The 13,474-nt window shown below is 44.8% G+C and overlaps 1 protein-coding gene across 1 annotated transcript in view; it reads right to left on the reverse strand.

Moving 5' to 3' along the window:
- The window catches only part of nudt14 (nudix (nucleoside diphosphate linked moiety X)-type motif 14), a 35,445-nt gene extending 22,706 nt beyond the window's left edge, over positions 1–12,739 (reverse strand). The window contains exon 1 of the mRNA XM_006632190.3: positions 12,554–12,739. Within this exon, the coding sequence (XP_006632253.1) occupies positions 12,554–12,634 (81 nt within the window). The 5' untranslated portion in view covers positions 12,635–12,739. The remainder of the gene's footprint in view (positions 1–12,553) is intronic.
- Between the last annotated feature and the right edge of the window lie 735 nt (positions 12,740–13,474).

Here is a 13,474-nt window from a genome sequence, read left to right on the forward strand (position 1 = left end):
ATTCATGGTAATAAAATAACTGGACTGGGACTATAAAAACGTCTGTAAAACTTTTGCAATTCGGGGCTCTGTGGGAAATACACCTCATGTGTGTCTCCTTCAGTGTTCTCTGGAAGTGGCCATTTTCATTACAATTAAACTCATCTCAAACCTGCACTGGACTGCGCTGTGACTCCTTGCAACCCTACAACACGAATAATAACTTTCAAGCACCCGTCAAAAACTTTCAAACAAGCCAAACTTTCAACCGATCACAAGAAGAGGTTGTCTCAGTGCATCTGGCAAAAGGACTGGGTACAGTTCCCTTTAGAAAACCAAATGTGAACAAAATCGAGGGACTGAGTTCGTCTGCAAACAGAACATGAAGTTTGTGATAACGGCTCTGGAACACAGTTCGCTTGGCATTTCCGCAAATATGGAAACAAAACAGGCAGGAGACAAGATGGACATCGTTTTAGAAATATCGTGAAACACTAACACTGAGATGGTGCCTGAAAAAGACTGCTAAGACAAGAAAAACATTGTGACTAATTTAACAAAGTACCTACTGTAATGTGACAAAAATATTTATAACTTTATAACTTGTAAATTTTTTTTGCTAGTCAAAAAATAAATCTCACTTCTAATGATGATCTATAGACCCATTTATGTAGCAGGGCATTTCAGACCAATCTGAGGCAAGTGCCTCAATCTTGACTCAGTGGTACAACAGCAGCATCCCAACCAGTATTCGAATCTATGACTCTCCAGTCCCAAATTCCGATTCCTAACAATTAAGTGACACAAAGGCCCAAAATTCTCATTTTGGCCTACATAAGGCTTGAAATCTTAACCTTCACGTTTGGAGCATCATGTTACCTACTGCCCTAACAAGGCAGTCAATGGTCTAAAACAAATCAAGTTCACTTGATTGGTGCAGCGTGAACACAAGCAACCTACACTGTCCGCTAAAAACAAAGGAGGTCAGCCAAGAAAACAGCCCAATCCAAGCCTAGTGAACTCGCTGAGGAAAGTGTGAAACATATGTTACTAGTGAAACCAAGCTGTGACATCTGAAAATGGCCCCAGTCTGAAAATAACCTAACATTAATTGTCAACCTTCCAATGCAAAACTTCTCAAAGTATTGATCATCCGTCTATACATTTTCTTTTCCCAGTACAGGGCTATGGGGGAGCTGGAGGCTAATCTGGCAAACAATGGGCGCGAGGCAGGACACACACACACACACACACACACACACACACACACACACACGTGTACCAGGGCCAAGTTTCCCAGAAGACAGTTACCTACCAGTATGTCTTTGGACTACTGCAAGCAAGAGCAGCATCTGGTGGAAAACTGGGGGGCGCACAGCACCCCAAGGAACTGAATCCAGGGCCCCAGCTTTCCGAGGCAGCAGTGCCAACCACTGTGCCGCCCATTGATGACACAATGTGTACAAAAATAAAGGTCTCTCCAATGCATTTCACTTTCAATAGCTTACTCCTTTAGACTTGAGTGCTTGGGTAAGAGATTTCAGAAACCGATGTGCTTAAAGTAAACACTCAGAAAGCAGCCAAGAATAGCCGGCAGCGGCCTGTGCACCTCTAATTCAATATTTCAAAGGAACCTACAAGCAATGAAAAGACAAAGAGCTTTTTATACTCGTGTGTCATTCACCTCATACGATTTCCTGTCCTCTCCTGCTCATTTGCTTTCACTGAAAGACATTTCCTCTACTGGCATGGTGCTGGGCCAACGCTTGAGCCAACCAAACTGCTCTAAATGCAGAACCAAACAAAACAACAAGAAAATCTGGAAGCTTTGACGGCTATCTATGATTTTTTAAAAATAATAAAAAAACACTCCTCTCCCAGTCTCTCTCAACTGAAAATTCAACGATATTAACGAGTCAGCATTAACATTTTCGAACTCCCTTGTCAGCAGTGGCTGACAACAAATAAATATACTGTTGTGTGTGTGTGTAAGGCGGTGAACAGAAAAGGGATTGAAAAGCCTAGCAAGAAAGCGACCCAATATTTTTTCATTACATAATTTCAATGACAAAGGCAGCGTGTTTGAATGCAATTCATTGGCCCTTTTCCCCTAGAGGATTCGTTTTCAAGGCAGCTTGAACCCCAGAAATGTCCACAGATGGCAGGATCTCTCATTAGCAAGGCCACTCGCTGGGTCAGAGTGAATAGCCTGCTGGGACACTGGGAATCGTGGCCTACACAGATTACTATACTGATTACCAGGGGCAGGACCTCGAAGTTAATGTGCTCTCCAAGCCTTCAGTGCGATAAAGACCTCAGAGTGGGAGGAAAAAAAAGAAGATCTTGTTCCGAGGTGCTTAAAGTCTAATTATCATCTGCGATCTGCTGCACAGTTTATTACTTGCCCTCAGCAGCTGTGAAAATGGACTTTGTGTCCCGCTGTCATTTACAATCACAGTCAATAATTCCCACCACGTGCTACTAAATTGCTGGGGATTAAATCACTCCTTTTTAATAGAAACACTACTGTAAGGACAGCGAAACTCTCTAGAGATGGTGAAGTGTGCCTGAGACCATGACACACAGCCACTGCTTCGAGTGAGTCTTTGCGCACACTTCAGGAACAAGGACAGGAGTTTTTCCCAGCATTCAGCCCCACTGGCACTCTCAGACGAGTCTGTTCACCTGGAGCAATGTTTTCAAAAACAGCTCATCTGAAACTCCAAAAACTATTCAAAAACCTAATTAAAGAATGCTTACTCTATGCTGTGTTTGACACTTTTGAACACTCTGCATTTTTTCTGTATTCCGATCTTCACTGAGAGGTGTGCAACATGTGTGCTTCAAATATTGAACTTTCTACAATTCAATTACTGAGAAGGGCCTGAGAAACAGCCATCTGACCTGTGTGCTAGCTTTGAAGTCAAGAGACGCTGTGATTTAGAATGAAAGATCTGCGGTGTATGATCAGCAACTTACTGCATTGCATTTATTTCTTCAAAAGGACAGAAGGGGGTGAACACATTTCCTTCCACCTTACTTTAACTCAGACCGTGAACCTGAAATAGAACAGGAAATTGATGCTAACTCATATCCTTCCCAGGCTTTGAGTCTACACACTGGAAGCCTTTGATTCGGAAGGACATCTATCTTTATCTAAACAGAAAACTTTAGATCAGTCTGCATGAACTCTGCCCTCTAACACTGGTGCCCCTACAAAACCAGACAGGCGTCTTCCTTTAGAATATTTATGGGTTGATACGTGCGATAAACCGACAGTGTACCACGCTGGATTTGTGCCACATACAGACACAGACCTGCACATGTGCTCAGTGCGGGCAGCTGACCAATAGCTGGCTTTGATTACTGCACCGCAGCCAGGTCTGATCCAGCTGTACCGAGACCGGCAGAGACCGTCTGTGTTGGGAACGGTGTGGTATGGAATAAACACAGCCTCCGCTTTCACCTGCTGGAATTCTCCTGCTGCTCTGGAGCAGATTTCGTGTTGACTGAAAACAAGCCTGTTTCCACAAAAATAAGTCCCGCCCCCCCACTCCGCCTCGTCCCCTGCCCGAGTCTAAGAAGAAACCTTCATGGAAAAAAGAAACATGCACACACAACCAGCCATCAGAACACCTTCATGGGTGCAACAAAAACTCCAATACCCACTGGATTCATCCGAGTGAAAAACTGGGGATGTTGGCACTCTGCAAGCGTGCCAGCGGGCGTTGGTGCGTCTCCCTGGGTCTGCGCGGGCGTGCAAGCGCGCTGAGGGGGAGGGGCCCCTCCGAAGAATAGCTGACTTGTTTAGATAAAAGGGTCTTTTTGTTTTCCTCACGTGCTGCTTCGCAAAACACCAGAGATGAAAGGGCCAGGGCAGGGGGCGATGGAGCTCTTTGTCTCCTGGCGCTGTCTTTGTGTCGCGCCCTGCTCTCTCGGCGGTCTCACAGGTGCGTTTCCCAGAGAGACCCTGGCGTGCCGCTCTCCGAATTCCCCCCTCCACCCCCATCCCTGGTCATTAATCAGGGGGCACCAGACACTGATGAGGCACTGTTTCCAGCTCACAAATTCTGTGATCAAGCCAATTTCCTGAACTGTCCCCACGTTCCTCTAGCTGTGAAGACAACCTAGCGCTCAACACAAACCTGCCTAATCAGCTAGTAAATCGGCAGTACAGTCATGCCTAGTCAAGCTCCCTGGGGAAGAAACATACCAAGAGAAAACCAGCTTCATCGCTGCACTCTGGAAGTTTCCTTGCCTTTTACGCTTAGATGACAAACACGCTTTTCTGACTGTAAACTAAAAAAAGGCCAACATCTACCTTACTCCTTACACAACGTATTAAGATGATTTATGAGTCTCTTGAACACTAATTGTATATCATTGTTCCTCTCAACAATTCACAATCTCACAAGGAAACGATAGCGCAGGACACAAACACAATAAAAAAAAGAATGGCCAGCTGAAACAAAGGAGCTGTGTCACCACCTACAGTGGGAAAATATTTAGCACTGTTCTGTCCCCCTCCCAGAAACTGACCTCATGAGCAAATAACAAAACCGGGGTGAGGCAAGAAAGATTTAATCAGGACCTTAGGTGGTCTGCGATGTTTGATAAACCAAATTGTTAATGTGGTCGCCCTTTTACAGAGCGCAGATTTCCTTAACCCTCTCAGCAACGCCACCATCCAGCCTCTGTCCCTCAGCGAACTGAAGGGTGAGCGGAAAAACTGGCACACAGGTACACAGAAAGTCACATTCATACAGACGGATGGCAGACAGATGAGCACTAGCATTGTGGGTAACAGTACTCTCAGCACTGCTCTGCCTCTCGCTCAGAACAGAGGGGATCCCCTACACAGGAGGCGACAGCCCAATCAAGCTGGGCGTCCCACAGGCCTCTCTTTCACACTCAGGGGGCGCGCCTCAAAGTCTTGGCCTCCAGATGCCAGGGCCCAGCCCCCGAGCCGATCTGGGGGCAGCTCAGAGGCCTTCCCATGACCACACTGCCCACCTGCCTCTCCGACGCCCACGCAACCCAGCGCACACAACAGGGCCCAGATGAAACAAAACCTGACACTTTTCTGTCTTCCTCTGTGTATTCGTTTTTCGCAATACCAGTACGGTCGGGGTAAAGACGTCACTGACCGAGTGAAAATAAAGGAAGAAAAAAAAACACAGGGAGGGACGTTTCAGGCAAAGACCTTCCGCCTGTCCAGTGGACCCTGTGCCACCTGCACTCACCCACTGCTGGACTGTGTGGCCTCTGGAGAATGAACTGTTGCACATCCCCCTGCGTCAATTATAAGACGGAGTTTCGCGATTCCATGGGAAGCGCGCTTACTCTCACCTTTGTGCTCGTCTCCCTCATTCGGCTCTAATGTATTCATCACCCCTCATCACATCTGTCCGAGCAAATCCCATTTCCTGTGCTATTCAACGGGATCAGCGGGCTGGTGCGGCGGCGATGCCTGCCACACGTTTCCCATGGCCTCCTCACCCCTGATCCTCTCTGGTCTCCCGGCTCCCATTGTCCCTCATCTGTTCTCCACTGCCGCAAACTGCTGTCAGCCACTCGCTTGTCCCCTAATCTCCCCCCCCGGCCTTTGATATCGCCCCTAATCCAGCAGCCTGTCACCCGGAGCAGCCGGCCATGTCCTGCCCAGCTGCTGGGGCGAGATCTCTGAATGGCCGCGGCTCTGCATGAGCAGCTCCAAGGATCTGGCCGAGCCGAGCTCATCTCATGCATCGGCTAATCAATTACGTCTTGATCCACAAATCTCTGGCTTTCGGTCTGATGTTTCAGCTGTTTGAACACAAACTTTGTGGTTTGTTGTTTGTTTGCTTGTTTGTTTGTTTTTTGCTGGGCATGCAGTTGCTTTTACTCCTGCATCTCTTCCGGTGACTTGAGGGGTAAAAAAAGAAACTTTTTCGAATTTACTGTAAACAAACAAAATTAACTTTAAGAACTGAAACAAGGGGGGGAAGAGAACCAAACCCCACACCATCCATCGAGATTGACCAAATAAGAACTTTTATCACCTTAGGAAAACAGCACATTTATAGGGTAAGAAGACTTTATCAGCCATAAACAATTTCTTGTATTAGGAATTTGTCTTTTCGCGTACCCCAGCTTGCTCTCGATGAGACACACAAACAGGGAGAGAAGCTGGGGGTCAGAGCACAGGGTCAGCCATTGTACAGCGCCCCTGGAGCAGCTGGGGTGAAGGGCCTTGCTCAGGGGCCCCACGGAGTAGGATTCCTCTGCCGGCCGCAGGATACGAACCGGCAACCTTCCAGCCACAGGCGCAGGTCCTGAGCCACAGAGCCAGCGCTTCACCCCGGTGTTGCTACAGGGCATGAAATGCTTCTATCCAAAAGTTACATTAAAATCATCACCCTTCTCTAATGCTCACACAAGTTGGACACCACAGTTCAACACAGTGGAAAAGTTGAAACAGAATAAAATGTGCCTAAAAACACAAGGATACAGACACCGTCAACCCAAAGGCTGAATGCTACTGTTTAGCAGTGAGAGATCACTGTCTTCTTACTAAAATCTGAATGAATTAAAGACTTCCCACTAAACGCCTAGGGCACTAGACCGCCAGCGGGTTCTGTACAAACTTGCTACGGACAGCATTTTTCCAGGAAAGTGAAACTGGCTGGGAACGCGGGGAATTTCAGACATGCACGCCGGCGGACGGGTGACAGGACGATGGCGGGGGCGGGCCTGACATGAGGAGCCGCGCGATTACTGGGTGAGCCCATCTCAGGACGCAAGACAGGCGCCATGCCAGCTCTGCACTCCAGCATCCTTCTAATCACTTCCCAGGAGATCAGAAAGACAAGCACCAGAAAGGGAAAAGTGAGATGAGATGAGAACAGATTCTGAAAATATTCTAGAATTCTAACAGGACAGGCCTCACTCGGAAGAGAAGACATTCAGAGGCCTAGCAGAAGATGCATTACAAACTACCTCAACTGGACAGCAAGCCCTCCCACAAATACCCCCATCTTAGAACCTCTATTTCCCTCAACAATTCTGTGTCAATGCTCTTTCATGAGGTCCCCAGATCCAAAAGATTAGGATGCTGAGCCTCCTGCTGCCTGCTGGGGAATCTCTTCATCCTTGCTTACTGTAAACAAAGATTATAAATGTTTTAACCTCCATTTGTTTCTGTTATTTGATAAGATCTTCAGGAGCACTCCTTACAATTTGCTGCAAATTGTTTCCAAAATGTACACAGAAATCCAATATAGCACGTGTGTTTATCCTGTAAAACCCTACTGCTTTCTACAGTGGTCAACATCACATTCTCATGTCCCAATAGCTCCTGTCTGCCGTTGCACAGGATTCTGGGTAGCAGACCTTGCTGGCTCGTCCATATGGTGCCTTCAGTTAGTTGTCAATGACAACAGAGCTCCAAATCTCTCATCAAAGGATACAAGATACAAATGCATTCTATCAGAATAATCCCTTTAAAAAGGGGGGAATTCCAGACAAACCATAATGATCCTTGTAAATCTTTATTCTATGTGACTAGCTGCAATAGTGATAAAAGAGACCTATCGCCATGCAGTTTTGACAAGCCAGACTGTCCCCAAAAAATCTCTGCAGCCTTATATCACAGCCTATTTATAAAGCAATTGTTCAAGTAACAAGGTTAGGCGTTGAACAGGTCAGTGCAGCTGTCACTGAGGTATGAAGTCAGTGTAAATGAATGTTCCAGTTCCAGAATGTATTTAAGGCAAACCATCAAAGCAACAGCACTTACTTCCTTTATAGTTCCAGTGAGCAACAATAGACTTGAATATTTTATACACTGAGACTCTGGTGACATTTATTGTTGCACGTCTATCAGCCCTAAGCTAAATGTCACAACAACATTTTTTTTTTCAACAGATATGTCACATATGTATGTACATTTTTTGATTTGTCATGAACAAGGAGCGGGCTTTTAAATTCACCTTCGGAAAATGAACGCAGGCATCACGACTCCTCGTAATGACTATCACTGCCTGTCTGCAGTAACAACGGCACAAGAGACATCATTCTTCTGGCTGTTTGGCAGGGTAGGTCTTCTTGACTGGGCTGATGTTATTCCTTTAGAGACAGTCCCTACACTGGTCTCTTAAACTTCTCTTAAAGTTCACTTATTGTCCATAACCATTCATTCAGTCAGCAGAAGAAGACCACAGGGCGAAGTGGAAATCCTAATAATCCCCCTCTATGAATTGGCTTCATTACTCTGCTCTCCTCCCCACTGATAGCTGATGTGTGGTGAGCGTTCTGGCGCACTATGGCTGCCGTCGCATCATCCAGGTGGATGCTGCACACTGGTGGTGGTGGAGGGGAGTCCCCATTACCTGTAAAGCGCTTTGAGTGGAGTGTCCAGAAAAGCGCTATATAAGTGTAAGCAATTATTATAATTATTTTTATTATTATTATTTTAATTCCCAATACTGTATAAAATGACTGGAAATTAACTAAACATTATAATAATAATAATAATAATTGCTTACACTTATATAGCACTTTTCTGGACACTCCACTCAAAGCGCTTTACATGTAATGGGGACTATTATGTCAAATTCGCATAGCAGCTAATTCAGCAATTCCATCTTCACCTGTCTACTTTCATGAGGGTATGTTATGGTGCTATTGCTCGCTCTAAGGTCAGTAACTATAGCTTTGCAATGCAAAATTATTCACTGAATTAAAAAAAAACAGCATACTCCTCAAATATCGGTCTATACAGCAAAAATGAAATTGTTTCCCGAATTATCTGACCGCAACAACACATTATACCATGAAAGTATCATACCAGTCTTTCTGACAGACTGTCTTTACTGCGTGATAGTACATCAATTTCAAAACCGGACATTAATATCACTGCTCAAGCAATAACAATAATAAAAAATAGTATCAGTTCAGCGTAAGCTGACATCACACCTTATTTGTATGAATACAAGATTCTCAGAGCTAAACTCTGCTTATGTTCAGACACCAGATCTTAATTCCAGAAAAGATTTAGGCCACATTCAGGAGATGGTTAACACCTGGCAGAAGACAGACAAGAGCACGGTACTGGAAGCAAGTAAGAAAAATAAAAACTATAGATATCCAATCCCAGGGGCTACATGAGAGAATGACTTAGATACTTATACAGATGTGCATCATTTTCATGATCTAAACTCTGGTGAAGCAATAAAAAAAGATACGAGAATGCTGGAATATACAAAGCTTATGAATGGTGAATGTTTATCAAGGTGTCTTATGTTAAAATTGTGAAATGCACAGTCAGTCCAGAGAAGAAAGACCAAAGACCAAATACATTCCAGTGTTCAAATTAATATCCTAAAAGTTCAGGCTAAGACAGAGAAATGGATGTTACCAGTCTTCTCAGTCCAGGACTGAGGACCCAAACCAGAGGACACAGGTGGAAACTGGGAAGAAGGGCAATTCAAACTGATAAACAGTTCTTTACATGAAGGTAGGCGGTAGTCTGGAACAAGCTAACCCAGCCTCAGTGCTGAAGCCAATACTCTCTGTCTTGTGCTCAAGGAAGAGCTGGGTGGGAGCTTCTGTTCAATTAGCTACTAAAAGCCTGAGAAGGACAAATGACCCCGCCCTCTGTAAATGTTCTATTGAAGCTTATTAAGACCTTATTAGTACAATTTGCTTTATTTAACCAATTTCAGCTTCAGTATCACGTATCTTGACTTTACGTTAATGAAAACATACAGAATGAGCAGAGTTTCTACTGAGAAGGTATTAACACAATATTAATTTCCAGCTGGCTGTGCATCAATAACTAGGTAAGTGTTGTACAGGACAACAGCTCATTACATGAGCTGAGGAGAGACTAAGCAGAGTTCAGTTTATGAACTACTTTGAAAAAAATACTGCAGGATATTTCTGAAACCAAGAAAACAAAATGACTAATTTAGAAAACTGTTCACAAATGGTCAAGGAATAGAGATTCAGATGCAACAAAAAGCAGAAGAAGACGTCCTCTTTAAGACAAGGACTGAGAATCCCTGATTTAGAGCTTAGTCCGGGTGTCAGCTCGGAGCCACTGCTTTGACAGGAAAGGACACTAATCGGGTTTTACTCAGCCAAAGGATGGAGGACCAGAACCTGATCTGCATTTCCCAGGTGAAGGAGTCACTGAGAGGCACCTGGGTGCCTCCAGTTCAGGAGACAAAGCGCCATCTCAGACAGAGCAGCTCTGACTACGTGGGTGTGAGTGACTCAATCCTGCAGCTCCAGCTTAAACAGACACATCAAAAGAGCCTGGGTACACACTGGGCGCAATCCACAAAGCCATTCAACCACTGTCACCACACACACCCACTCCCAGATTCCAAGGCAGCAGTACAAATCCTTGAATAAACACCTACGGAATTCAGCGTAAGGACACTCGCATGTTCATTTTAAATCATCGCTCTTGCTCTACAGACCACCAATCCTGACACTGCATTCCGAAGAGTTTAAATTCTGTTGTTGTTGTTGTTGTTGTTGTTGTTGTTGTTGTTGTTGTTGTTGTTGTTGTTGTTGTTGTTGTTGTTGTTGTTGTTGTTGTTGTTGTTGTTGTTGTTGTTGTTGTTGTTGTTGTTGTTGTTGTTTTGAATGGCAGCTCAGTTAAGAGCGCTTTAACTGGCCTAAGCGGTCCAGCATTAGTCTAAATGGTCAGAATCACTACCTCTTCCAGGTCTCTGGCCGCAGAGGAAGTAAAGTTCTGTACAGGGGCTATGGCTCACCAGGGCCAGCAGCAAATAGCTGACACAAGTGGAGCAGCATACTGTATGACTGCTCTACAATGTGCTCACGATGTCACTCCTCTGCACCACACTACCACTTAAAAGTCTGGATTCAGACCTGACCCAATGAGCAAGACCGCGTGACCACGAAGACCACGCTCGCAACTGCATGGAAGACCCGGGCCGACAGCCAGTCCAATTCGATCAGGGATGTCACCTGGTTCCTGAATTGAACTGAAGCGAAGTGAACGCGGCGGATACGTTCAGCCAACAAGGGTGACGACTCGCCTGGAAGACCAGAGGACTTGAAAGTACAATGGCTGCAATGTGCTGGGCTCGAGACTTCAATGCGCGGAAGTCTGACAACCACGCAAGAATGTCAGCACTGTGGCGCGGACGTCAAAAACAATTGAAAGGAAACACAAACAGGTGCCCCAGAAAAGAAAAATAAATAAGAGCTCATTACGAAGGCATCCAAAGAAAACAACTGTTTTACTAGAAAACACCATTGCATGGGACGACTGGAATAGCTAAACAGATTCAGAGAGAAACAAAGCGTCATGATATTGTTTTAGAGAATCGGGGGCATCTGTGTGTGCTGAGCTCTGACTCTACACTGAGACGTTACAGCACACAATTATCCAGTAGCTTTCAGGAGACCTATATTGGCCGTTGATTATGCATGTAGAGTATGTAAGGTGTTTTTAAGTTCACAAGGATACTTTTATCTTTGAGGCGGCACACCAACTTAATGCATTGTGACAAAGGAACAATCAGATCTTATTCTAGGACATCATTTCACTTGCCTGTTCAAGGGTCACAACACCAGAATCGTGTAAGTCAGTTGCCAAGTGGCAATTATACAGAGCTGGAATTTCTCCGTTGAAAGTCTTTCTGGAAAAGTTTCATTCCAATGCCCAGTTGATCCACAACTCTTACCGGCATCATGGATTTGGCCTTGCAGAGGGGGGAGGCTATTTCTATAGCTCACTTTAGGGGGGCAGCAGAATTTAGAACAGGGATAACATCTCCCCTTAAAAGACAGATGTAGACACGGCAAGAGCCAGAACATTGACAAATGATCAGAGCAAATGGCATCGAGGAATATAAAAATGAGATCATGCCGAGCTGGTACTGCATTTGAAATATGATCATCCTTTCATTTAGAGGCTGTCCTAAGGTTTTGACTGATGCTGGTTAAGAGCACTTATTGTTCAACATGTATGGGTCGGCATAACCACTTAACCGTCTGATTTATCGCTGTAGGGCTTTAGGCATATCGTTGACAGAGCTTTGCATTCCATTTACCAATTAAACAAATGTACAGTAATGTCGTGACGAGCTGGGCGAAACGCGAGATCGCAAAGTACGTTCGTGTTTTAGGGAGATGACCTCCATTTCCAGACAATCAAGGAGATGTGGAAAGCTGGAACTGCACGACTTTTGTCCAGATCACGAAGAAGGTACTCTTCCAGGCGATGCCCGCTGCAAGACACTGTGTCGAATGATCCTCGAATCCGACCGTAATGACAGAAGCTGAAGCTAACCTTCCGCTTCTATCGTTGAATTTATTCTCCTGCAAACGTTCCTTCATTCACATAATGTGCACAAAATCCCACACGCGCGCAAACAGATAACCATTATCAGCTAGTGTATTATTCTCAATATCGATATAATAATAGCAGTGTCATTGTAAAACAGGGAATGGCCTGTGGCAGAAATGAATGGGACAAACGACACAGTCCGGTAAGGGGAGCACCCACTGCACACAGATGATCATGCACAACGAGTGAGCTGCACTGACTCACCTGGCTATAATTCACCCTGAACGGTTTCAGGTAATTGGAGCTGGTGCACGGAACGACCTGGATGTTATTAATCTGCTCCATGGATGCCAAAGATTGGTGCCCACCCGGTATTTCTGCCTGGATAGCACAACCACCACAGAACAGGGAAACAGGAAGACAGCTATCTACGGGTACCCATAAGGGACAGAAGAGATACGGAACGGCTGTTACTGTTTCCACTCTGAGGCACATAAGGTTGATCTGCAAGTGATACACCGTTTTACCGCTAAATAACTACTTCATTCAAATACACAAACACACCGTTACTCCCAGTTTCACAATTTCACCTAAAATGCGATCGTCATGTTGTACAATGAGGAAAGGAGTGGCCATTTAGGTTTTTAACAAATTTTTTGAACTGCTCTTCAGCAGCATAATAACATGCTCACACCAGAAGAAGGCACCGCGGCCGAAACGTTGTTTTCTTTCTTCTCTTTTCAGCATGGAATAAACGTATTACTTGTTCTTTTGCATAATAACATGATGTGTTTTATGTAACACCTTCCATGTTAAATGAACATCCCAAAGCTCTTCAGAGAAACAAAAGTTATAATAGAAATTGTCAAGAATATATATATAGGAAACAGCAATTGTACCATAACGGTAATAAAGCAATAAGGCAAATCAAGATATGAAAGTGACGTATTACTGTTTTCCTTGTTGTTGTGTCTGTTTCACTTGTTTTGTTTGCATTTAGCCGAAGAAACGGAAGAGTGTAAAAGATTATATTTTCGATTAGTCTCTGCCAGAGGACGTAAGATCTTAAGAGGAGCCAGCGGCTGAGGGAAAGACTGAGATTTCACCTTTCAGAGAGCAAGAGAGGTGCAGATTTATCCCAGCAGTAAACAGGGCACCGGTTAAGGCCCAGGAAACTAAGTCTGT

Source organism: Lepisosteus oculatus, chromosome 8 (genome assembly GCF_040954835.1).
Source record: "Lepisosteus oculatus isolate fLepOcu1 chromosome 8, fLepOcu1.hap2, whole genome shotgun sequence".
Taxonomy (NCBI): Eukaryota; Metazoa; Chordata; class Actinopteri; order Semionotiformes; family Lepisosteidae; genus Lepisosteus; species Lepisosteus oculatus.